A 27803-nucleotide genomic window follows, 5' to 3' on the forward strand; every position below is an offset into this window, starting at 1 on the left:
TCTGTCACCAAAATGTTACGTTAGAAAATGCTTTATTTACTGATCACTGCTGAAAAATATACAGTTGTACATAAAAACATTGAAACTTTTTCACATGAATGTTTGATCAATATGTAGTTACAGTGACATGTACTACTGAAAAGTAATCATGTATATATTATAAACAATATTTAATATTTAGAAATTACATACAATAATTTAAGCCCATAAGTATACACATTGCTATTTAAATTCCAGAAAAAATGGCAGTGAAAATTTTGTGATCAAATAATTATTCTGTTTTAAATTATAGAGTGGAATTTTAACACAAGACTGACCATAGTTCATATGATTTATATAAAGCACTTGCCTGTGTTGCTCTCTCCTGATTGAAAGGGGGAAGAGGATTTGATCATTAGTTGGGTGACATTTACCAAAGCTGACCTAAGGAGGGAAATGTTTTTTGGATGGTGGGAGAGAATACTTCCTATGCCCTCTCTGTGTTAATGACATTGTTATGAGAGACATTTATCATGGAAACAAAAACAGGGAACCCACAGCAGGTTAGGCAGCGTCTGTGGAAAGAGAGGCAAAGTTAATACTTCAGTTTGTTAGAATTGGTAAAGAGGTGAACCAAGATGCAGAGTGAATGGGGTTGGAGATGGATAGGGCAAAAGGGAATATCTCTGATAGGGTGAGACTGTGTTTACTGTAGGGAACAATCTATTGATGAAGTTGTGGCTTCAAACAGATTAACTCATTAATAGCTTTGTCACATCTGCAACTCTAGCCTCACCTTATCAGTGAAATTCCCATTTTTTCCTATCCAACCCAACTCAACCTTTTTGTATGTTGTAATTAACTTATTTTGTATCTTAGGTGTTTCGTCCTGAAATGTTAATTCTGCTCTCTTTCCATAGTCTTGCTGATACTTTCCAATATTTTCTGATTTTATTTCATACTTCCAGCTTCTGTAGTTTCTTTTAAGATTACACTGAAATGCTTTCAATAATTTCACCAGTTTCGCTGAATGGTACATAACGAATAAAGTAATTGCACTTACACAGCGCCAAAACAAAATCACAGAAAGCCCAAAATGTGTTCTGTTCTATTGTACTCCAATGTAGCATTCAGAGAGGGTGAAAGTGTACAGATGCCATTGTGAAAATTCCCAGCAAAGTTTTAGAGATATCAGTTAAGAGATAAATAATGATCCGATCACCTAGGGAACTTCCTGCTCTTCTTAGCGTAATGGTAAGGGATCATTTGTACATACTAGTAAGGGTTAGGCAGGCCTTAAATTTTTAAAATGTCATAAGAAATCTGGTTCCTCCCACAGTGCATAAATCTCCCCAATTGTCATTTTAGACTTTTGTGTTGAATTATTTGGAATGTGGCATAAGCTCAGAATCTTCTAATTGGAAGGCGAGTGTGTTCTCAATAGGCTATGGCTAACACGAGAACATTGCCTTTTAACCTCACTAACACACAGTGACCAGAGACAGATTTGTTCTCTCCTGACACTGAAATAGAATTTTAATTCAATATTTAGCATGTGCTTATGGTTGGAGGCACATTCCCTCACTCTGCTCAGGATCTCCAAAAGAATAGTAATGTTATGAAAGAGACTATCTTCCCAACTTCACACTCAGGTGAGAACTCTGTGTGCTTGAATTCCTGCAATAAGTAATGTTGAGTCTTTCCAGAATAGTATAGTGCAAGATTGACACTCACATTCTAAGATAATGGGAACTGCCTAACACATGGGGACTGCACAAAACTATTGTACTCTAAATGCATTTTAAAGCGACTTTTACTACATATATAAATTTGGACTATGAAGTAATACCAGGTACGTAACTATGAATGTATTTCAAGGGTATAGCAAAATCAAAGGAATGCACACTAAAAGAAATGTTCCCGTCATCTGATGTTGCACACCTAACATAAACTTTCACACAGTATAATGATCTTATGTATTTCTGATGATTTAAGTTAAAGGTACAAGCTGGATTCTTTTGGTCTAATACTTGTTAGCGAGAAACATTACAGCTGTTTTCACCTCTCTTAGAAATATTATACAAAACCTAATGAAATCATCATGTATATAGGTCAGCTTGTACATAACACACACTCTCCGGGATTGCTAGAAGTTAATTAACTGCAAAATCTTGGTGGCACGTAAACATTCCCTGTGAGATACGCATTAGATTACATACCAAATAGACATTTTCAATAGGACTAATCCAAATTCAAAAGCAAACTTTGTGCACAGCAAGAACTTTTTTTTTGCCAGGTTTAAATATAAATGTATTGAATGTAAGGCATGAGTATTCCACCAGCTTCCAGAGCTTCAGCAAAGGAAGGAAAGTGACAAACGTAATCATCCTTGTCAATGAAGCCCAGGAGGGAAAAGAAGCTGGGACCTGCACAAGCTGGGAGAGGTTCCCTTGTAAATGGTTGAATTAAACAGAAACCTTCCCTTTCCATATTGCAACAGACAGCAATTGATTTATTCAGTGATCCAGTGACAACAGAACTTAAGTGCACCAGGAAAGGGTTATCAGTAACTTCTGACTCCGATGGAAACTGAGTGGACCAAGTTTAACAAGTGGCGAGCTTCTATAGAAAAAAGGAATAGAGAATTGCCATAAGCAGCAGCAGATGGTGCAATTGTACCAGTACATACTTAATATTAACCATTCATTTGCAGGTATTTGAAAAAGCAATTCTTTGTTCCATTCTTGCTCAGAAATGTTTACACCACTAAAATTACAAAAATATTGTGAAACAGAGTTTGAATGAGTGTGACTGAGTTGATGTGTTGCATAGTAAGTCACATTACCTCAGTACGATGGGACCCAATAAAAAATGGACCCAGTTTGTGTTGGGAGACAACTATCCAGACGGAAGAGTGGATGATGCTCTGTACATCCTTGGTGTACTGGCTGTTCAGCTTCATTTTTAGGCCATTGAGCATAATCTTTCCCTTTCACAATAAGTTGAAGTTTGACTCTAAAGCACTGGCAGACTATACCAGATAATGCAAAATTAAATCACTTTCTGATAGGCAGGAACACAGATATTAATTGTAAACATGTTAATCATTGTCCAGTTAGGTTAAATGATCTGAATATCTATCAAGGAGGATCATATTATGAGACTTCACAACAGCACAAATGATAGGATTGGTTTCATCGTTCAGTAATGTATTGTCATTTCAGTGCTGACATTTCTTTGAAACTATAAGTTAGATATAGGTGTAGGTATTTCATCTCACTTTTCTTGGGAACTTCAAGTCAAATGATACATGATAAATATTGGACACAACTGGCATAATTTATAGCATCTTAGAAAAATCGTATGCATAAGCAGCTCAGAAAGTGGTAAAGTCATGGTGCAATATATGAAAGCTGAACTTTGAAAACAAAAAAGTCTGTGCTACATCTCATTTTATATCTTAAATAAGCAGCCACAGATTGCACTGTCTCACTGTAGGTACAAGAACAATCACCCATCTACACTGTTTCATCCCACCTTCAGTTTACCCTGCATAAGTCAAACTTCAATATAGTATATACAGGTTATTAACAATTCCATACTCAGTAAAATGAACTTCCATAAAAATGCTTGAATTAATTTTACACTGTTTTTGGTCAATTATTTTGGAAGTCTTTTATGATTCAAGAATAACAATCTTATACGAGCCTGCTCTTCAGCCACAGAAGGGATATTGGGGAGAAAGAGTTGTAGGCTCAAAGAAATTAATTGTATGGAAGTGAACAATTCAGCCCATCTTATCCATGACTTCCAAAACAGAGCTATTTAGGCATCAACTTCTTCTCTGCAACTGGTGCACAACCTTGTAGCCAATGGTAAATTAGATTTCTTTTTAAATATGATGAGGATTTCTGCCTCTATTTCCCACACAGGCAGTTTCAACATCTCTCCAATCTTTTACCATTGACTTTAAATTCAAAGCTCAGTTTGGGTTAGGCTTGGCACCAGGTTTGCAATCGTCATGTTCAGTTTCGTATAACTATCAGGAAAAGGGATGGATCTGGTGGCTGAGAAGATGCAATGGGGAACAAAGCCAGTAATTCAACAGACAAACCTTCTGTCCACTTAGAGGCAGAGGAAGGGTGAAGAGCTGTAGTAGCAACGATGAAGCATTTGACACTGGCATGCAAAAGGAAATAAAGTGTGAAGTGTTTTGCTTTATTCCTTTCTGCTAATGGAAAGCAGTCCTGCCTGATCACACTCCCTAGACCTCTTAACGTTTCATTTATCCTGGTATGAAGCCTTCCAATCAGAATTCTGCTGAAATCTCACAACATCTCTTAAAATTCAATTTATCTCAGTTAATGGTTAACATTGGTACCAGTAGGGAAGTGAAGTGATTTGTAACTTTGGGGAATAGAGTCAAGGTTAAAGCTAATAAGTAAGAGGATATGAAAATTAAGTTTGGATCTTGTCAAGACTTTGGAACAATGTTACTATCTTTCCAGTATGAGATTATCCAGCCTTATTTATTCAATGCCAAGTTTATTGTGAAATTTGAGCTTATTGAACATTCATAAAGTCATCTATTCCTAGGGTATAAATGACATGAAAATTAGCTCTTTGCAGAAGCAGCAAAGTACACTACTAACAGAAATTACACTGCTCAGGGATTGATTTAAGAGTTTGCCACAGTTGATGGTGGCAAATTAGTTGAATTGAAGTTGAAGAGTTGTTGTGAGTCTTCAGCAGAATTCTGATTGGAGGGATTAAAATCAGGAAAGTGAGGATTAATTTGGTGGAGGCAGGACTGTTGTAGAAGAGTGTTTAAAAATATTCAAGAAGTTTGGCATGGAAATGGAAACTGGTGAAGAGACAATGGTATCCAAGGACAGAGAGTCAAAGTTCAAAGCAAGTTTATTAGCAAAGTATGTTTATGCCACTATATACTACCTTGAGATTCATTTTCTTTCAGGCATTCACAGAAAAATATGGAAATGCAATAGAATTTATTAAAACCTACTCTTAATAAATACTGGACAAACAGCCAATGTGAAAAAGATGATAAACTGTGCAAATAATAAATAGAAAAAATATTGAGAACATGAGTTGTGGAGTCCTTGAAACTGAGTATATAGGTTGTGGAGTCAGTTCAGTGATGAGGTGAGTGAACTTATTCATGCTAGTTTGGGGGCCTGATGGTTGTAGGATAATAATTGCCCCTGAACCTGATGGTACAGTTGTAAAGCTTCTGTACTTCCTGTTTGATGGTAGTAGTGAGAAAAAAGCATCGTCTAGATGATGGGGGTTTTGATGACGGATGCTTTTCTGTAGACTTTTCTGTTCTGGGCATTATTGTTTCATACCAGGTTGTGATGCAACCAGTCAGGATATTCCCCACTGTGCATCTATAAAAGTTTATCAAGGTTGCCAAATCTATCCAAAGTTCTAAGAAATTAAAGGCAGAGACATGTCTTCTTTGTGATATCACTTACATGCTGGTCCCAGGGCAGATCGGCTGATATGGTAATGACAACAAATTTAAAGTTACTCACCTTTTCCATCTTTTTTTCCCTAAGGAGGTCTGGTTCATGGACCTCTGGATTCTCCCTCCTGAGGTTAACAATTTTTTGGGATATTTAAGGGAATTGCCTCATGAGATTCAAATGTTTATTCTCTTAACCATCGCCAGGCTGGGTAGAATATAATCACTGTGTTCCATTCTCCCATATCTACTTGCAGATAAAGAATCGATTACAGAGCTTTCCTGCAAACTATTCTTTACCACTTCCCTTTTCTTAGCTACAATTTCAGTTTGTCATCTGGAAACATCCTCAATTTCCTTTTGTATACTGGTGTCACCTACATCTATGTCACTACTATCTCTCTTAATGCGGACTCTTCTAGTCCTGATGAAAGGTCTTGGCCCAAAGCATCAACTGTATATTTTCCTCCAGAGATAGATACTGCCTGACCTGCTGAGTTCATCCAGCATTTTGTGTGTGTTACTCTAGATTTCTATTGTGTACAGTTTTCCTATGTGTTCCTCTCTTGACCTTTCATCTGCATTTAAGGTGGCATTTGGACAACCAATGACAAAGGGTGGAATTTCCACCCTTCCCATCCGCTTCCCATCACATACTCCATTCTTCAGTCATCAACACCACCTCTCCTCCTATGTGTGAAACTAAACCAGGCTTTTTGCAATTTTGGTGCCATTTTAAACCCCAAATAAGCTTTGGACAGTATTTCTACACCACTTCTAAAGACCTCACATTAATCAGCCTGTCTGCTACTGAAACCTATTTCTTTGTTCAAAGGTTAAAAGGTAGCTTTAGATGATACTGTTCTAAAGTATTGATGACAAACATCACAAGCTCCAGATTCCAGAAGTTTGAAGGGATTCAGAACTCTGCTCTGCACATTCTGACATCCGTCAGCTCCAGTTATCTCTTCACCCCTTCATTCTTAATCATCTATAAGCTTCTGTTCCTCTTTGGTGACTCAATATCAAGTTCAGTATTATAATAATTCTGTGAAGGGCCTTGGTAAATTGGTCAAAGTGTGAAATAAACATATTTTAATTGATAAAATAGGTACTATAGTTGGAGGACACTGATATCTAATACTTTTTTCTCTTCTTCACAATCTTTAGATATATTGAATCAGGTATTAAAATCTTGTAAAACACATTAAAATGATCACACAAAGATCTAAACACCTTGTGAATGGAGATTATGGCAATCTATTCGACAATAACATGTCTGATTCTTCGATAAAATGCTCCTGTTTAGGATCGAACGAGTTTCCATCCTTAACATGTTCTCCGCAATGTATAAATTCTGTATAGGGATTCTCAGTATTATCTGAAGATACATTCAATATGTTTGGTTCCCATTTTAGCTAAGGAGTCTCAGTTCTGAAATCTCATATTTAAAAAATCACTTTTCATCATATTTCAGTAGACAAATCTAATGAGATTATGGATGAGCAATTCCCCATCTGCAACACCCAATGATTCAATGATCTAAAACCAAGTATTATCTTGAAACTTATCTATCAACTGCACAGGCACTTCAGTGTTTCGTTATTATCCCAGTCAGATTGTCATTCTGTTTTAAATCACAGTACCTCTTGAACAATTTGAATGGAAAAATACAAATTATTAAGACAAAGAAAAACCGTTGATCTATGTCCTTCACACTGGAGAAGTATCAATATGTATTGACTGTGCTGCAATAAGCAGTAAAGGGATGGTCATAAGACTGTAGATTGTGGAACTCGTTGAATCCGTGACTGGTATTTTTTCACTTCCAGTTTTTGACAGACAATGGGACCGAATGAGAAATAATTTAAGAGACTAAGGAATAAACTAGAAAAAAGTGGGCATTGCTGGAAATTTTAAATACAATCAGACAATGCTACAAAATAAGTGACTAACTATTCAACACCTGTGAAATAATGAATGAACAATTCCCCATTTTTCATGAAGTGAAAATGTAGATTATGACTTTATACTGGATTAAAGGGAGGGATTGAATATTTCTGGTACAGACATTGAGTTTGGGCAAGCTTAACACAAATTTACTTCTTTCAGAGTAATGGTGGAGTTGGATTACTCTTCCAAGTCTTCATTTTATGTGATATTATTGTTTTAGAAAAGAAGGTACAGATTTTCCTGTAGGAGACCATGCAAAATCCACAGTGAGCAGCAACTGAAATCTAAATCCCATGAAGATACAATGCTTGAAAACCAAAAACACAGTGAAAGTTCCAACAGGTCTGAATGCTCTCTCTATAAACCCCACAGCTAAGACTCTAACTAGGCTCCCAGATGCTATTGGCTCTCTTGCTCTTTCTCAAGATAATGATGATGGTGATGTTAATGATGATGATGATGCTGGTGGTGGTGATGATGATGATAATGGTGATAATGATGGTGGTGGTGATGGTGGTAGTGTTGCCATGTGTACAGCCTATCCATTTCATTCTAACCTAATGGCAATCTGTACTGTTTCTTTTCATTTATGGTACTGTCTACTAAGAAGAGCTCTAGAGCAGAAAACCTCTAAAGAAACTAAGTGTAGTCTCTGGATAAAAAAATTTTTTGAAGGCAATTCAGTGTTTGGAACAATATTCTGCAAACTGATCACATCATCATTGGGAGCCTTCTGATGATGCATCTTTAATAAAGATGAAGAGCATTAATACTGGGGCAGGGGACTGTTTCACTTTCAGATTGTTAGTGCCAGTATTATGTGTTCTTAGGCTGTGTACAGTACCTCTTCATTCTGCCTCAGTACAACACCTCAATAACCACTTTAGAAAAAGCCACCCTTCCATTGCTGGCTCCATTATGTGTACTCGCCGCCTAAAGATGGTATCAAGGGATAATTTCATCCAGCTCTTGATTATGGATGGCTGAAGAACTTGATATCAAATGCCAAATTAGGCCAATTTGCGCTTCTGGATTACGGTCAAATTCATTTAATCCAAGGACACTCACTGACAGCAAAGTTAATTCCTTTGTTTAGATTCCAGCACTCATTGTGGAAGATTGATGCCTATCCTCCTGTATCTATTTAATTCATACACTTTTCCATTAAGTGCTTGTTGGCTGTCTCTACAATGATAAGTGTTTACCCCACAGGGCAAATTAGGCCTCATTCTTTAACAGTTTTTGTGGGCGATGGAAAATGAGATATGTTTTGAAACTGAAGGCATGAGGACCAACTTCATACTGCATGTAAACAGGCAACGTGTGTAAATGACCAACAGTCAGCTATGACCATCTCCCTTTTAGACAGAGCTTTTTTACCAACCGAAGCACGATACTATAGTTGATCAAGGATTCCATAGTGATTCCATCTGATATGTGACATCATCAGATTTGTGGGGAAAAGAAAACAGTAGGGAGGAAACCTTCCAGAATGTGCAAGTAATTTCTCTGACCAATCTGCCATGATGTCCCAGGAATCTCAACAGTATTCTTCACCCTGTGCCTCCAGGATGTCATTCAAATCTGCAAAGACAGAGCCACTAGACATTTTTCGGCCGTTACTGGAGAGGTCAAGGAACTCCTCTGTGGAGCTGGGTACTGAGCTAATATATCTGTCCCAAACTCGTTCTGCTGGCACTTCATGCTCGATCAGTTTGGGCTTTGATTTTAAGCTTCTCTCCAAGTTCTTCCTTTTGTGCTTGAACTCGAGGATGGTTTTTGTGTAAGTGTTTATTGTTGTCACTGATGCAGCCATGCAGCAGGTAAACGATCCCCAAGCCAGACTGCAGGAAAACACAAAAATTAACAGATTAAAATAGAAATTTCACATGCATTTAAATTTCACATTTAAAATAATGAAAGTCCCAATGTTTAATTGCAGAATGCGTTAACAGGACACTTGCAGCTACACGTGCAAGCAGAGTTATATAGTGGCAGCAAAGAATGTGTCATGAAGATTAAGTTTAAAAGCAGTGGTGACCTTGGCATCTGCTAGTAGTGCCAACATTCATTGCAACTTGGCAACAGGTGTTCTTACCACAGATGGCAGAGCTCTGAAACAGACTCCCTCAAGACCTAGAACGAGCAGAACAGTTAGCCATGATTACGGGATGGCAATGATGCCAAGATCCACAGGCAACGTATTCAGCCTTTCTTTTTCCTTTCATCTTGTATCACTACGCCCATAATGCACATGTTCCAGGCATTTTTAAGCAAAACTTGATTTAAGAGATGATAGAAAATTGCATCATTTGTACAAGTTAAGTAAAGAATTTTATAGAAATGTCTATAAAATATTTATTATAGTTTAGGAAAGTACAATAAATAATGGCACAGAGGAACACAAGATGAAACTCTAACAGCTTCATCATCTATCAGTGTTCCCTTGTCTTGTTCCAAGTAGGCATACAAGTCAAAACAAAGGACAAATCCTACTGTCAAAGTCAAAGTCCTGTTAATTACTAATTCATGATCTTCTGGTCTGAATAAGGTAAATGTTCAAAATAATGATATCTGCTGACACATAGAGTACAGCTCAGCATGGAGCAGATTCTGGAGTTCATTACCAGTTTATAGACTGCTTGGTCCCACAGGGATCAATTTCTTGAATCTTTAGCCTTTTATTCGCCAAAATAAAATCCACCTGATCTACTCCTAACTTTCATCCATTGGCATTTGAACCCTTTGCCATGTTGAACAATTTCTTGGGCTAAATGTTGTGAATGTAACCATATTTCTAAAACATTATTTTTGAAATTGGGTTTTTTAAATTCCTCAGCAACACACACAAAATTCTGGAGGAACTCAGCAGGTCAAGCTGCATCTATGGAAATTAATAGATAGTCAACGTTTCGGGACAAGACCCTTCTTCGAGACTGAGAAAGAAGGGGCAATATGCCAAAATAACATGGTGGGGGAGGGGAAGGGAGCTAGCTGGAAGGTGATAGGTGAAACCAGGTGGGTGGGAAAGGTCAAGGTCTGGAGAAGTGTGTTGCTTTGGATTTCCAGCATCTGCAGACTTTCTCATGTTTATAAATTCCTCCCCACATTTTCCTTCATGTTTTTTCATCAATCAGATTTGCATAAAATACAGTACAAATTTATTTCCTCATAAGGTTCTCTGTACTATTGATGTTACATAGAACATAGAACATAGAATAGTACAGCACATTACAGGCCCTTCGGCCCACAATGTTGTGCCGACCCTCAAACCCTGCCTCCCATATAACCCCCCACCTTAAATTCCTCTATATACCTGTCTAGTAGTCTCTTAAACTTCACTAGTGTATCTGCCTCCACCACTGACTCAGGCAGTGCATTCCACGCACCAACCACTCTCTGAGTGAAAAACCTTCCTCTAATATCCCCCTTGAACTTCCTTCCCCTTACCTTAAAGCCATGTCCTCTTGTACTGAGTAGTGGTGCCCTGGGGAAGAGGCGCTGGCTGTCCACTCTGTCTATTCCTCTTAATATCTTGTACACCTCTATCATGTCTCCTCTCATCCTCCTTCTCTCCAAAGAGTAAAGCCCTAGCTCCCTTAATCTCTGATCATAATCCATACTCTCTAAACCAGGCAGCATCCTGGTAAATCTCCTCTGTACCCTTTCCAATGCTTCCACATCCTTCCTATAGTGAGGTGACCAGAACTGTACACAGTACTCCAAGTGTGGTCTAACTAGAGTTTTATAGAGCTGCATCATTACATCGCGTCTCTTAAACTCTATCCCTTGATTTATGAAAGCTAACACCCCATAAGCTTTCTTAACTACCCTATCTACCTGTGAGGCAACTTTCAGGGGTCTGTGGACATGTACCCCCAGATCCCTCTGCTCCTCCACACTACCAAGTATCCTGCCATTTACTTTGTACTCTGCCTTGGAGTTTGTCCTTCCAAAGTGTACCACCTCACACTTCTCCAGGTTGAACTCCATCTGCCACTTCTCAGCCCACTTCTGCATCCTATCAAAGTCTCTCTGCAATCTTCGACAATCGTCTACACTATCTACAACACCACCAACCTTTGTGTTGTTTGCAAACTTGCCAACCCACCCTTCTACCCCCACATCCAGGTCGTTAATAAAAATCACGAAAAGTAGAGGTCCCAGAACAGATCCTTGTGGATCTAGTCACAACCCTCCAATCTGAATGTACTCCCTCCACCACGACCCTCTACCTTCTGCAGGCAAGCCAATTCTGAATCCACCTGGCCAAACTTCCCTGGATCCCATGCCTTCTGACTTTCTGAATAAGCCTACTGTGTGGAACCTTGTCAAATGCCTTACTAAAATCCATGTAGATCACATCCACTGCACTACCTTCATCTATACGCCTGGTCACCTCCTCAAAGAACTCTATCAGGCTTGTTAATCTGAATGACTAAATATTTCTTTATATTAGATGTAAAATGAGCAGTTCTATTCCTGTATAAGCATCAGCATTAATCTAGAAATTTAATGACATTTCCAAACATAGATTTACACAGCAAGAAATGGCTTTTGACCCATCACATCCATGCCAACCTTTTTGCTGATCTGCATTAAACCTATTTGTGTGCATTAAGACTGTAACCTTTCATGTCTTGCCCTTTAAGTAGCCATCTAAGTGCCTCTTAAACATCTGTTTCCACCATCTCCTCAGGCAGCATGTCATGGATAGCAACTATTTTATCTGTGAAATATTTATCCTTTAAATCTCTCTCCTCTCACCTTAAAACTTCATCCCATTGTTTTTGTTTTCCCTTCCATGGAAAAAAAAATTGCCTATCTCTCCTGTGCATGCTTCTCATAATCTTAAAAATTTCTATCAGATTACCCTCTCAGCTTCTTTTGCTTCAAGAAGACAGACACTCTGTATCCATTCCTTCACAATAACAATCCAGGCAATATTCCAGTGACTTCAGTGGCCTCTCCAATGCAATCACATCCTTTCAAAAGTGTGGAAACCCGAACTGCACTCAATACCCAAAATGTGGCCCAACTAGTATTTTGTAAAGTTGCAATGTAACATTATTCGAATTGGAATTGGTTTATTATTGTCACATGTAGTGAGGTACACAGAACGGCTTGTCTTGCATACTCTTCATACAGATCACATCATTACACAGTGCATTAAGGTAGAACAAGGTAAGCCAATAAAAATGCAGAATAAAATGTAACACCTGCAGAGGAGGTGTAGTGCAGGTAAATAATAAAGTACATGATCATAAGCTTCTTGTGGTCACGTGCTGACTGGTGCCATACCAAGCTGTGATGCACCCAGACAGGATACTTCCTATGGTGCATCGATAAAAGTTGATAAGGTTGATGGGACATGTGAATTTTTTTTTTAGCCTCCTGATAAATTAAAGGCAGTGGTGACCTTTCTTAGTTGTAGCATCTATGTGGTTACATCAGGACAGATTATTGATTATGTTCACTCCTAGGAAGCTGAAGCTCTCAACCCTCTTAACCTCCGCATTAATGTTGATAGGAGCACGTGCACCTACCTGTTTGCTGAAGTCAATGACAAGTACTTGGAGCTTTGACAAACAACAGATCAGGAGATCAGAAGCTTGAGAGGAGGGAATTTCACTCAGGTCCGCTGACCAAGAAGTATCTGGCAGCAGATTTTTCTTAGAGCTTTGACAACCAACTGATCAGGAAATCAGAAGCGTGAGAGGGTGGAATTTTACTCAGGTCCACTAACTGAATAGAAAAAGGCAGCAACTCGCGGCAGGTTTTTTTTTTGGCACTCTGACCAGCGACCAATCAGAGTTCGGGATTGATTAGCAGGAGCAAGTTAAACGAAGGCAGGGGAAAGCACGGCAGCCATAATAGGAGTGGACAGAATTAGCGTGGTGATTTTGAGGCCTTAGCACTTTGAGGCTTCAAAGGAAAGGAAGCTTCAGTTTGAGAAAGCAAAATGGAAAAGCTGCAAGGTGAGTTTCCACCCACCCCCCCTTACATTTGCTCAGTTAGAACAGTATTGATGCCAGGCCGGACAGTTGAATTGCTCTCTTATGGGATGTGGGAAGGCAGGGAAACGTCCAGTGTCCCTGATGACTACAACTCCAAGAAGTGCATCCAGCTGCAGCTTTTAATAATCTGTGTTAGGGAGCTGGAGCTGGAACTGGATGAACACCAGATCATTTGGGAGTCTGAGGGGGTGATAGATAGGACATAGAGAGAGGTAGCTACACACAATGTCCAGGACACAGAAAACTGGATGACAATCGAGACGGGGAAAGAGGCCTGTGCAGAGTAGCCCAACAGCCAGCCCCCTCAATAACAAGCATATCACTTTGGATACTGTCGGGGGGAGTGACCTACAGAGAAAAGTCACGGTGGTCAGGTCTCTGGCACTGAGTTTGGCTCTGTGACTCAGAAAGGAATTTGGGAGAAGAAGCACACTGTGATGATAGGGGGTTTATTTGTTAGGGGAACAGAAAGAAATTTCTACTAAGTTAAATCTTGTGACATAGGGGACAGCTGAGTTTCATTTCCAGATGAGTTCAATGCTCACTTTGATCACTAGAACAGGAGGAACCATCGCACAAGCCTATGTCTACCGAAGATCCTTTGTTCTCAGAATCTGAAGATGACCTGTGGGCTACTTTCAAGAATCCAAGGTCTGGATGGAGTATCTGGCTGAGTACTGAAGATCTGTGCTGACCAACTGACAGGTGTATTCATGGATATCTTCAGCCTCTTGCTCTGGTCCATGTGTCCTACCCACATGCTTCAAGATGACTATCGTCCAGTGGCACTTCCATCCACAGTGATGGAGTGTTTTGAGAGGCTGGTGTTGAAGTATATCGCTGCTGTCTGAGTGGTGACTTGGATCCACTCCAGTTGACCTACCAAAGCAACAGGTTTACAGCAGATGGTATCTCATTGGTTTTTTACACAAACCTGGAACATCTGGACAGTAAAGATACACACATCAGAAAGTTCTTTATCATTTACAGCTCAGCATTAACACCATCATCACCTTAACACTAATCAGTGAACTTCAAGACCTGGGCCTCAATACCCCCTTACTCAATTGGATCCTGGGTTTCCTCACTTTTGGGCCCCAGTCAGTTCAGATTGGCAAAGACATCTCCTCCAAATCTCCATCAGTACAGGTGCACCACAGGGATGAGTTGTGTATTTAACTCCGTGCTCTACTCGCTTTACCCCTATGACTGTGTGGCTAAGAGCAGTTCTAACACCATATACAAGTTTGTTGATGGGCAGTATCAAAGGTGGAATCAGCACCCAGGAGTGAGAACGAAAATTTGCCCAAGTGATGTAATAACAACAACCTCTCAGTCAATGTCAATACGATGCAGAAACTGATTTCAGGAGAAGGAAACCAGAGGCCCATGAGCCAGTACTCAATGGAGGATCAGAGGTGAGGGGGTTAGTAACTTTAAATCCCTGGGTGTCACTATCTCAGAAGTCCTGTGCTGGACCCATAATATAAACATAATTGTGAAGAAAGCCAGGCTACATGTTTACTTCCTCAGGTGTCTGCAGAGTTTCAGCATGATATTAAAAACTTTGGCAGAATTCTATTGAAGTGTGGTGGAAAGAGAGCTAACTGGCTGCATTACTGCCTGGTATGGGAACACCCATGCCCATGAGCCGAAAACGGCCCAATACATCACAGGTAAAACCCTCCCAACCATTGAGCACATGGACATGAAGCGTTGCCGGAGGACAGCAGCATCCCTTATCAAAGCTCCTCACCACCTAGGCCATGCTCTTTACACACTGAAATCAGGTGGAAGGTACAAGTGTCACAGGACTTGCACCGCCACGTGTAAAAACAGTTATTACCCCTCAATAATCAGACTCTTTAACAAAAGAGGGCAACCACATGCATTTAAGGACTCTTTTATCTTGTTATTTCATGCTCATTTTGTGTTTATATTTGCATTTGCACAGTTTGTTGTCATTTCATCCTGTTTACAGTAACTGTTCTATAGATTTACTAAGTATGCCTGCAGATAAAGAATCTCAGAATTGTATGTGGTGACATGTATGTACTCTGATAATAAATTTTACTTTGAACTGTAGGTGAAAATAAGATTCCCAGATGATATGTTACCTCCCAAGTGCCGAGGTCTGGCAGATCTTGGATTGAGTCCTTAGCAGTCTCAAGTAGGAGAACAGCGAGAGGTCATGGTCCATGTAGGTATCAATGACATGAGTAGGACAAGTGACAAGGTTCTGCAGAAGTTCATGGAATTAGGTGCAAAGTTATAGGGCAGGACCTCCAGGGTTGTGATCTCAGAACTGCTACCTGTGCCACGTGCCAGTGAGGCCAAAACTTGAAAGATTATATAGTTTAACACATGGCTAAGGAGTTGGTGCAGGATGGAGGGCATAATATTCTTGGATGATTGGGCTCTCTTCCAGGGAAAGTGGGACCTGTACAGAAGAGATAGTTTGCACCTGAACTGGAAAGGGACTAATATCCTAGCGGAAAGGTTTGTTAACGCTACCTGTGAGGTTTAAACTAGAATTGCAGGGGGGTGGGAACCAGGGCGCTAGAATAGTTAGTGGAGAGGTTATGGAGGCAGATGTTGGTAAGTCCTCAGACAAAGCCAGGAGTCAAAAGGTTGAGCATTGTGCGACTAGTATCCTGAGCTGTGTATATTTCAAGGCAAGATATATCGTAGGAAAGGCAGGTGAGCTCGGGGTGTGGATCAACACATGGAATTATGATATTGTAGCCATTAGTGAGACTTGGATGCAGGAATGGCAGCTCAGTATTAAGGTGTTTCGTTGTTTTGGATGTCACAACACAAGGGGGATTAAAGGATGAGGGGTGTTGTTACTAGTCAGGGAAAATGTCATGGCGGTAATCCCTCAGGACAGACTGGAAAACTCATTTAGTCAGGCTTTATGGGTGGAACTGAGAAATAAGAAAGGACTGATCATGTTAATAGGGCTATATTACAGACCACCAAAAAGTGCAAGGGATTTAGAGGTACAAATTTGTGATGATACTGTTGCAAGTAACATCAGGCTGCTATAGTAGGCTGGGAATCCCATATTGTAAAAGAACTAGATGGAATAGGGTTTGTCATATGTGTTCAGGAATGTTTTCTTCATCAGTGTGTAGAAGACCCAATGAGAGAGTGCAAAACTGGATCTGGTATGAGGCAGCAAGTGACGGAAGTTTGTGCAGGGGAACACTTTGTATCTAGTAACCACAATGTCATTAGTTTCAAAGTAAATATGCAAAAAGATAGGTCTGGTCCATGGGTTGAGATTGATTGTATCAGATATTATCTGGCAAGTGTGGATTTGGACAGACTGTTTTCTGGCAAAGGAGTACTTGGTAAGTGGGACAACTTCGCAAGTGAAATTTTGAGAGCACAAAGCTTGTTTGTGCCTGTTCATATCAAAAGGTAAAGATGCCAAGTGTAGGGAACCTTGGTTTTCAAGAGATATTGAGGCCATGGTTAAGAGAAAACAAGAGCTACATAGCAGATATAGGTAGACAGGAACAAATGAGGTGATAATGGAGTATAAAAAATGCAAGAGAACACTTAAGAAAGAAATCAGGAGGGCTAAAAGAAGGCATGAAATTGCTGTAGCAGATGACATGAAGGAGAATCCCAAGGGATTCTACAGATATGTTAAGAGCACAGGGATTGCAAAGGACAAAATTCATCTTCTAGGAAACCAGAATGCTAATCAATGTGTGGAGCCAAAACGGGTGGGGTAGATCTTAAATAAGTTTTTTGTATCTATATTCACTCAGGAGATGGATACAGAGCCTACAGAAGTGAAGCAAATCAGTATCAACTTCATGGAGGACCCTGTACAGATTACAGAGGAGGAGGTGTTTGCTATCCTAAAACAAATCAGGGAGGATAAATCCCCAAGGCCTGATAAGGTGTTCCTTCAAACCCTATGGGAGGCAAGTGCAGAAATGCCAGGGCCGTAACAAAGATATTTAAATCACCCTTAGCAACAGAGCAGGTACGAAAGAATTGGAAGATAGCCAATGTTATTCCGCTGTTTAAAAAAGGCTCTAAACATAAACCAGGAAATTCTAGGCCGGTGAGTCTGACATCAGCTGTGGGAAAGTTATTAGAAGGTATTCTAAGGGACTGGATATATAAATATTTGAATAGACATGCACTAATTAAGGATAGTTAGCACGTCTTTGTTCATGGTAGGTCACGTCTAACCAATCTCATAGTTGTTTTTCAGGGAAGTTACCAGGAAAGTGGATGAAGGCAAGGAAGTGGACATTGTCTCCAAGGCATTTGACAAGGTCAAACAACAACAGTTCCTTGGCATTCAAGATGAGGTAGTAAATTGGATTAGACATTGCTTTGTGGGAGAGGCCAGAGGCTGGTAGTAGATGGTTGCGTCTCTGACTAGTGGAGTGCTGCTTGGATTGGTGCTGTGTCCCTTGTTGTTTGACATCTATGTCAATGATCTGGATGATAATGTAGTCAACTGGATCAGCAAATTTGTAGCTATCACCAAGATTGGGAGTGTAGAGGACCGTGAGAAAGGTTAAGATGGCTTATAAAGGTATCTGCAACAGCTGGAAAAATAGACTGAAAAATGTCAGATGGAATTTAATGCAGACAAGTGCACGGTTTTTCACTTTGGTAGGGCCAACAAGGCAAATGGTAGGGCACTGAGAAGTGTGGTAGAACAAAGGGATCTGGGAATCCAGGTGAAGGTGGTGTTTCACATAGATATGGTCGTAAAGAAAGCTTTTGGCACATTGGCCTTCATGAATCAATGTATTGAGTACAGGAGATGGGATGTTATATCAAAGTTATATAAGATGTTAGTGAAACCTAATTTGGAGTATTGTATGCAGTTATGGTCACCTACTAACAGAAACAATGTAAAAAGATTGAAAGATTATAGAGACAATTTACAAGGATGTTTGCCAGGTCTGGAGAACTTGAGTTATAAGGGAAGATCAAATAAGTTGGGACTGTATTCCTTCAAACATGGAAGACTGAGAGGAGATTTGATAGAGGTATATGAAATTATGAGGGTTATTGATATAGTTCATGCAAGCAGGCTTTTTCCAAGAGGTTGGGTGGGATGACAACCAGAAGTCATGGGTTAAGGGTGAAAGGTGAAAAGTTTAAGGGGAACATGAGGGGAAACATTTTCACTCAGTGATTTGTCAAAATGTGAAATGAGCTGCCAGCACAAATTGTGCATGTAAGCTTGATTTTAACATTTAGTAGAACTTTGGATAGGTACGTCGATGGTAGAGGTATGGAGGACTATGGTCCTGTGCAGGTCACTGGGAATAGGCAGTTTAAATGGTTTTTGGCATGGACTAGGTGGGCCAAAGGGCCTACTTCTGAGCTTTATTTCTCCATGACTTTTAGTATTGAGGCCTTGTCTGGCATTGAGGTAGAGGCTGTCATAAGCCAAAACTCTTATACTCTAGAGTCGTAGCTGTGAAGGTAATTATACCACATGCCTTCTTTGTGACCATATCACGTACTTTCAGGAACTTATGGACTTGGATTCCTAGGTCTCTCAGTTCATCAATAGCACCCTACCATTTGCATTATCTGTTCTACTTCAATTTAATTTCCCAAATTGCATCACCTCATACTTTTAAGTTCATCTTCCAATGCTCTGCTCAGCTATTTGTCTGATCTATATGCTGCTGTGGCCATAGACAAGCTTCCTCACTATCTACAGCACCACCAATTTTTATGTCATGTGCAAATTTCCTAATCATAGCTAACTTGCATCCAAATCATCACAGATATCAAAGGTCACATCATTGATTGACACTTATGGTACACCACTGGTCACAGACTTACTGTCAGAAAATTAACATTCATAACCACACCCTGCTTTGTGTCACCAAACCAATTTCAGGCCTTATTAACCAAATCCTAAGAGATTCTGGGATCCCATATACAGTATCATGCTCCTTGAACAGCCAACCATGTGGGACCTTGTCAAGTGCATAATGGTTAAAAAAGGCTCAAAAGATTTATTGTTGATATAGCAAACTGAAGTATTGGGGTTAAGTTCAAAGTAAATGCATAATCAAAGAACATATATTTCACCATATATAGAGATTCATTGTCTTGTGGGCATACTGAATAAATCTATGGAATAATAAACATTATTTAATCAAAGAAAGACCACTCCAACTTCAGTATTCAACAAGTGAGCAAAAGACAATGATTTGTGCAAATACAAAGATAGAAATAATAATAATAATAAGTAAGCAATAAATATTGAGAACATGAGATGAAGAGTCCTTGAATGTGAGTCCATAGGTTGTGGGAACATTTTAATGATGGGGCATTTAAAGCTGAGTGAAGTTATCAGCTTTGGTTCAAGAGCCTGATGGTTGAGGGGGAATATCTGTTCCTGAACTTGGTGGTGTGAACTCGGAGAGTCCTGTACATTCTACCTGATGGCAGTAGTGAGAAGAGAGTATGTCCTGGGTGGTGTGGATCCCAGATTTCGAAACCAGGCTGTGATGCAGCCAGTCAATATATTCCCCACTACACATCTATAGAAGTTTGTCAAAGTTTTAGATGTCATGACAAATCTCAAACTCCTAAGGAACTAGAGGTGTTGCTATGCATTCTTTGTAATTGCACTTACCTGCTGGGCCCAGGACCGATCCTCCAAAATAATAACACTGATGAATTTAAAGCTGATGACTCTCTCCACCTCTGATCTTCCAATGGGGACTGACTCATGGACCTCTGCTTTCCTCCTCTTGAAATCAATAATCAGGTGCTTAGTCTTGTTGACATTGACTAAGAGGTTGCTATTACGGCTCTATACAGCCAGATTTTTAATCTCCTCTCTATATGCTGATTCATCACCACATTTGATTCAGCCTACAGCAGAGGTGTCATCAGCAAATTTGATTGTGGCTTTGGAGCTGTGCTTAGACACACAGTCTTAAGTGTAAACCAAGTAGAGCTAAGCACATAGCCCTGTTGTGCATCTGTGCTGATGGAGATTGTGGAGGAGGCATTGTTGTCAAACTGAACTGACTGGGGTCTGCATTTAAGGAAATCTTCTAGATCCAATTGTACAAGTAGATATTGAAGCCAAGGTCTTGGAGCTTTATGATTAGTTTGGAGGGGATGAGAGTATTGAATACTGTACTGTAGTTGATAAAGAGCATCATGATATAAGCACCTTTGCTGTGCAGATGTTGCAGGGTTGTGTGAAAAGCCCATGAGATGTCATCTGCTGTGGACATGTTGCTCCGGTAGGCAAATTGGAGTGGATCCAAATAGCTTCTCAGGCAGGTTTTATAACCAGCCTCTCAATCACTGTGGATGCAAGTGTTACTGGATGATAGTCCTGAGGCAGGTCACCATGTTCTGCTTAAGCACAGGTATAATAGAACCCTGCTTGAAGCAGGTGGGTACCTCCGACTGCTGAAGCAAGAGATTAAAGCACATCCTAGCCAGCTGATCTGGGCCCAGTGCTTTTTGTGCTACACCCTCCTGTAAGCTGCTCACATGTCAGCCTCAGACGATCATTGGGAGCTGTGGGAGTTCATGATGGCTCCTCCATATTTTTACGGTCAAGGCAAGCAATGAAGGCATTGAGCTCATATGGAAACGAAGCCCTGTTGTCACCTATGTTGCCTGATTTTACTTTATAAGAGGTGATAGTTCAGAAATATTGATCTAAAATAAAATATTTGTGAAGTCTGCTGGGATGGAAGTCACAATGATTCAGGATTCCAGAAATGAAATTATCCTTGCACAATTTTGGGTCAGACTCCCACAACAGTCATAATTAATGCTTTTCTTGATAGTGTAAAGCATGCACTCCAAAGTAGATGCCAAATGTATGGGAACTCCTTAGTCATATTCCTCTTCATCCACCTTCACTACTGCCTCGACTGAATGGCACTATTATCAGTGTGAACTAATGTATGGATGGAAATAGCTGTTTTCAACAATGACCTGTTGATTTATTTCCATTGACTTTGATGGAAAGGAAAGGTGGGCTGCGGAATAGATGGGACAGAGAGAGAGGAGTGGGAGAGAGAAGGAGAAGGAGAAGCAGAAGGAGAGGGAGAGGGTTTTTCCTGTGCATTTTGAGGATCTGGTATGGTGATAGGGGCAAATACATTAGAGACTTTTAAGGGACGTTTAGAAAGGCACATGGACGTAAGGAATTGAGCTGACTTTATTTCTTAACTCCTTCGCATACATGAGGAGTAAAAATATTGATGTTATGTATCCGATGGAGGGATATGATGTAGGTAGGAGGGATTAGTGTTTGGGTGTTTTTGATTTGCATTTTAACTGGTTCAGCACAACATTGCAGACTGCAGGGCCTGTTCCTTTGTTGTATCGTTCTGTGTTCTCAGTTTTATTTTCTATGCAACAGGAGGCAAGAAGTATAATCAAAAAAGTATGGTGAAAAAATTACATCATGATTTCATAACCTGTCATTTAATCACATCATCTCTTGTTATCTAGGGAAAGGATTAAATCTGAACCTTAATGCTTTCCTGTTTGAATACAGTTTTGGTTCTGCTGATGCTCCTGTGTAATGTTTAGAATTTCTTTTCATGTCAAAGATAAAAGCAGAGCTCTTGGTTGATTTTGAGAACAATGTTTTGAGAGCAGTTTTCCACATTGAACTTGCTGCTCCCGGCACCTGAGGCATGAGCCCGCCTTGCGCAATCACTCCATTTCATTCTGGCAGTTCATTCCTGACACCTTGATAGTGCTACTCCAGAGCCGTCTCAACACCTAAAACACATTTTCATGCTTCCAGAAGCTTGCTGAATAACATTTCAAGTTGTGCAATTGTTTCTGTCGAGCCTTCATTGGTTGACATTTGGAACTCAGTATCTCAAGCATAATCTTAATGTTGTTCATACTCAGATTATTGCTGAAATGCTGGTGTTGATACGCTTCCTTGATTCCATCCATGAATCACAGTCTCCATTCTCCCATTCCCTAGTGCCAACCTTTTGCATCCTTTGCAAAGCACCTCCAGGACTCCAATGTCAACTCCATCTCAAACCTAAACTTCCATCCCTAACCCTCTTCCAAACATAGGTCTGAATGGATGGCCATTAACACATTATTGCTTTATTTTTATTTATTTGGAGATACAGCTCAATGGGCCCTTCTGGCCCATACCACCCAACTGCACCCAAGTAATAGTTAACCTACTAGCCTGTATATCTTTGGAATATTGGAGGAAACCCATGCAGTCATGGGGAGATTGTGCAATCTCCTTGCAGACAGTGGTTGGATCGAACCCTGGTTACTGCTGCTGTAATAATGTTACCCTACTGTGCTGCCCTGAGGTGAATGTGTCCAGTTCTTTGTCATCTGCCCTTAATACCTATCTCATCCATGGGCTAACCAGAATTTCCAGGCCTGCTTCTCTCCAACAGTCTTTCATCTGTTGGGATAATACAGAAAACCCTCACATTTACAGAGCTGGCATCAGTTGAATCTCATTTGGCAATCTCCCCCGGTTCATGCTTTAATTTAAAGGAAATAAAACTGATCAATAAAAACAACTCATGCAGAGATCAATGGAAGCAGGCTTCAGAGGATATAACTGGGGCAATGTCAAGCAGGGGAATCAGATAGAGCTGGTGTAATTATATTCAGTGAATGCCCAGACAGTTTAACATCTAGATCAGAGGTTGAGCTGCGTATGTGTGTTCCCTGTAGAGTGGATAGCAGAGTGAGTCAGCAGGAAGTTGTGAATAGGAATTAGAACAAAATCTCCAGCATTTCCACCTTATTAATTGCTGAAATAATAAACACCAGGAATTATTGTATTTCTCTCAGTAATACAGAAGTGACATGGCTGTATCCTAGATGAAGATCTGGGAAGGATTTGGAGAGAGGTGGTTGTGCTGGTGGTGAATTCATGAGCTTAAAGTATCCACAATCCCTGAATAATATTTATTATTTTTGAACATCTGACATGTGCGAAGGAAGAATATACTTTATAGTTTGTAAGTAGAATCAGAGGAGACACAAGAGACAGCAGATGATGGAACCTAGAGCAACAAAGACTCAAAAGGTCAACCAGCACCTGTAATTGCCCCAATGAAGGGCTTCAACATGAAGCATTGCCATTTCCTCTTCCCCCACTATAACATTGGAATAAAACAGGATTGATACACTGCTCACAAGTGAATAGTTAAAAAGAGGAACAGCATCATACAAGCAGGTGGGTCCACACACATCAAAGAAAAAAAAACAGAAGAAAAGCTGCTAGTTCCAATGAAGAGGGTAGGCAGAGACTCTTGCAGAGCATAAAAATAGTGACATGGATCATGGGCACATTCTACAGAATAATTGATATTCAGTTGTATTCTATCTACCCAGTCAATATATGTCTATTTCTGGTTTCTACATGCTATACACTTACCAGTATGACCACCCATAATCCCAGGTCTGTGGTCTCCAGTCTTCTGGACCAAGGTTGACAGTCATCTGAAACACAGTCGTATACATCATGTGGGCTACCATTCCCAGGAGACCTGCAACACCAAGTCACAAGGATATTGGGAAGTAAGCAAAGCTGAAAACTGGGAAGGAACAAGTGAATCTTCTATCAGACGTTCTAATCGTAATATTCTGAAGCATCCAGCCCTTTCCAAAAATGTAGTGCCTCCTCATTAGTCCTGTCTATATTCAAATCATTTGTAGTCTCACAGCATTAGATGGCACTGCGAGTTCAGTCTGTGCGTGTGAGATCACCCACTGTTAATACTGGCAGATTCTTGGATTCAGTCCATCCTTAACCTTGCTAGGTTAATACAGAGAACTAACTGGAAGCAATTCAGTGTGACCTCCACAGGTTGACACTGACAGATGCTAGGATTCAAGCCACTTCATTTGGATCTGACTTATGTGCTGGAGCTACTTAGACTGACCTACATGCAACTGACCAGTTGTAACATTGCCACATGCCGGGACTGAGTTAGTAAGGAGGAGATGGTGTCTGAATCCAATACCAATTTCGACCAATGCCAGAACTCTGTACCAGCCTAATCTTCAAGGTAGCAATTTTAAGCCATGTACTGTGATTTATCATTAGGAGCTGTGGGCAAAAGGAAATAGATAGGGTGTAAAGAGGGGAAAGAAAATTATACAGCAAAAATAAAAGGCATGGTGAAGGATATACAAAGATATGTCCAGAACATCCTTAGAGTAGATTATCTGTCATTATCCTAGTTCTGAACAAGGGCAATCAGTCATTAGAATTCTCTACATGAGAAGTTCTGCAGATGCTGGAGATCCAAAGCAACACAAACAAAATGCTGGAGAAACTTAACAGGTCAATCAGTATCTATGGAAACGAACAGGCAGTTGACATTTTGGGCTGAGACCCTTCTTCAGGATTGGAAAGGAAGAAAGAAGATGCCAGATAAAGAAGTGGGGGGGGGGGGGGATGGAAGGAGAATAGCTAGAAGGTGAAGCCAAGTGGGTGTGAAAGGTAAAGAGCTGGAGAGGAAGGATTCTGATAGAAGAGGGAATGGACAACAGGAGAAAAGGAAGGAGGAGGGGATCTGGGGGGAGATGATAAGCAGATGAGAGGAGGCCAAAATAGATGAAGAGGGTAGTGGGAGGGATTTTTTGTAACCAGGAAAAATCAATATTGATGCCATCAAGTTGGAGGCTACCCAGGTGGAATATAAAGTGTTCTCCTCCACTCCGAGGGTGGCCTCATTGTGGCACAAAAGTAGGCCATGCACTGACATGTCAGAATGAGAATGGGAATAGGAATTAAAATGTTTGACCACTGGGAAGCTTTGGCTTCAGCAGATGGAGTGGAGGTGCTCTATGAAGCAGTCGCACAACTTACGACAGGTCTCACCAAAATAGAGGAGACCTCACCTGGTGCACCATTCATTACAGTCGACCCCAGCAGATTCACAGGTGAAGTGTTGCCTCACCTGGAAGGACTGTTTGGGGCCCTGAATGGAGATGCAGGGGGAGGTGAATGGGTGGGTGTGGCAGTTTGGCCACTTACAAGGATAAGTGCCAGGAGGGAGATTAGTAGGGAAGGATGAATGGACAACAGAATCAATCATGTAGTGAGAGATCCCTGGGAAAGTAAATAGACAGTAGGTGTTAAAAGAAGGTTTGGTGTTAGGATCCTTTTGAAGATGGCAAAAGTTGCAGAGAATGATATGTTGGATGTGGAGGCTCCTGGGGTAGTAGGTAAGGGCATGAGGAACTCTATGGCCGTTAATGTTGTGGGAAGATGGGGTGAGAATGGATCTTTGGAAAATGGAGGAGATGTGGGTGAGGGCAACATCAACAGTGGAGGAAGGGAAACCCTGCCCTTTGAAGAAGAAGAACATCTCTGATGTCCTTCTTAGTTGTATCCTGGGAACAGATGCAGCAAAGACAAGGGAACTCTACCTAAGTGGGCTGTGTGACGGATATTCATTTTCCGAGGCTGAAGAGGCTTATTGCTAACCTCAGCTTTCTAGTGCAGCAGTATGACCTTTCTAAAGGGTCAGAGTTGTTTGTGGCAAGTTAAACTTCTAACCAATATTCCATGCTCAGCTTAATTTTGTAAACAAGTAAGCGGTAGGTTCTTGCAGGCCCTTGTTGAATCAATGTAAGACAATGGGGTTATGTTAATTGGCCTGCATGAATCCAGACAACACTGGCTAAGTTATTTGCAGCATTGTGACTGCAAAAAACATAGCACAATGGTAACGGTTAACTAGTAGCAAAATAGTATAAATGTTAGGAAGCATTGGGGGTGGTTGGGAATGACAGAAAGATGGGGTGACTGAAAGAAAAACTAGAATTCATTTGTCAACCTTTGCTTTCTGCAACAGATGACTCATTTGTATGTAACTTGTTGCTACACTCTTATAGTTCATAAGAATTGTACCAGCATTTGTAAATCTTTTGTAATTTATAAATGTTCTGTAATTTGAAAATCTTTGATAAATCTAAAATCTTCTGAGAGTTTTAAATGTGTGTTAAGAACATTTGTCTAAGTTTAACCATGTATCATCAAAAATAAAATGAATTGTTTTTAAACTTCGTTGTTAGCTGAAAGGATCTCCTTCTTGGTATGGAGGGAGGAACTACACCTCAAGTTGTGTGTATTGGCAGCCAGACCTTACTGCAGACTCTCCACAGGGAAGCAAGCTAGTCTTTGAAGAGTAGGTGGATACAGTATAACCTCCTTTTAGTGAGGGTACCTGAAGATACCTACATCAGATGGGGTTTAAAATCTCTTTTTCAGTTCAAGGCTTTATGGTCAGTGATTGTAGGCTCAAACAATGAGCAGATTTAATACAGAGATAGATGAATATCAAGGGAATTCAGATTCACTTTAATTTATTGGCATGTTCACCAACGTGCAATGAAATTCCTCGCCTGGATGAAGCTCCCAGAGTAAACAGTATACATAGTAATGATAGATACAATAATAAACACACCAATAAGCACAAAAGAGATGAATGGTGCAATAACTGCAGTGGCATAAGAGGTATAGTTTTACAACAAGGAAGTGGTGTAGGAAAAGGTAAAAGACCAACCATTATCTTATTGAATGGCAGAACAGATGCAATGGGCAGAATGATCTATTACTGAACTTGCAAAATATGAAAATGGTGAGAACTTTAAAATCAAGGTCATGCTTAACCTGGCATCAATATAGATCAGCAAACAGAAGGTTGATGGGAAGAAATGGGGTCAGTGCAAATGAAGAGACAATCAGGAGAAGATGAACAGCATCATGTATGTGATGGGTAGAAAGAGGAAGTCTGTTTGGGAGTGCAGTGGAGTAATCAGGTGCAGAGGTAACAATGTGTGCATGTGATTTCCAACAGCAGATAAATCAAGATAGGGATAATGTCACCAAGATGCAAATAAGCGGTTTTAATGCAGATATATGATTGACAGCTCATCTAGGGATGAAATATCTCACCAAGGCTGCAAACATTCTGGTTTGGTTTCAGCTATTCTCTCTACAGGGAACTTTAACTGGTTTTACAGATTGTATTCTTACCTTGTCTGTTTTTTCATTATTTTAAATTTCCAGCAGTTAATGTCTGTTCCTTGGTTTGTCTCACCTACCTGTGGACAAGTCCCTGTTTATGATACAGTATCTCCTGTTGAGATTCAAAAGACAGTCAGTGGGAGTTTGCATTACATTCTCCCCTTTAGACACTTCCATTTCTTTCCTTTCCCATGTGTGAAATAAGGATGACTTCAATCATCCGTCAGTTTCCCATTTTGTTGATTAGCCAGTCCACTCTGGCTTCTTTGCTGTGTTTCATTAACATGCATGTTCCTCTTTCATATTTGTCAGATTGGAACAGCGGTTCACCCTGAACATT

General features: G+C 40.2%; 1 protein-coding gene across 1 annotated transcript in view; it reads right to left on the reverse strand.

Moving 5' to 3' along the window:
* Nucleotides 1-15: 15 nt before the first annotated feature.
* gsg1l2b (gsg1-like 2b) overlaps nucleotides 16-27803 on the reverse strand; it is a 189249-nt gene continuing 161461 nt past the window's right edge. The window contains exons 3-4 of the mRNA XM_073025831.1: nucleotides 23858-23969; nucleotides 16-9261 (exon numbers count right to left, since the gene is read on the reverse strand). Coding sequence (XP_072881932.1) covers nucleotides 8958-9261; nucleotides 23858-23969 — 416 coding nt within the window. The 3' untranslated portion in view covers nucleotides 16-8957. The remainder of the gene's footprint in view (nucleotides 9262-23857; nucleotides 23970-27803) is intronic.

This window comes from Hemitrygon akajei, chromosome 22, assembly GCF_048418815.1.
Source record: "Hemitrygon akajei chromosome 22, sHemAka1.3, whole genome shotgun sequence".
Lineage (NCBI taxonomy): Eukaryota > Metazoa > Chordata > Chondrichthyes > Myliobatiformes > Dasyatidae > Hemitrygon > Hemitrygon akajei.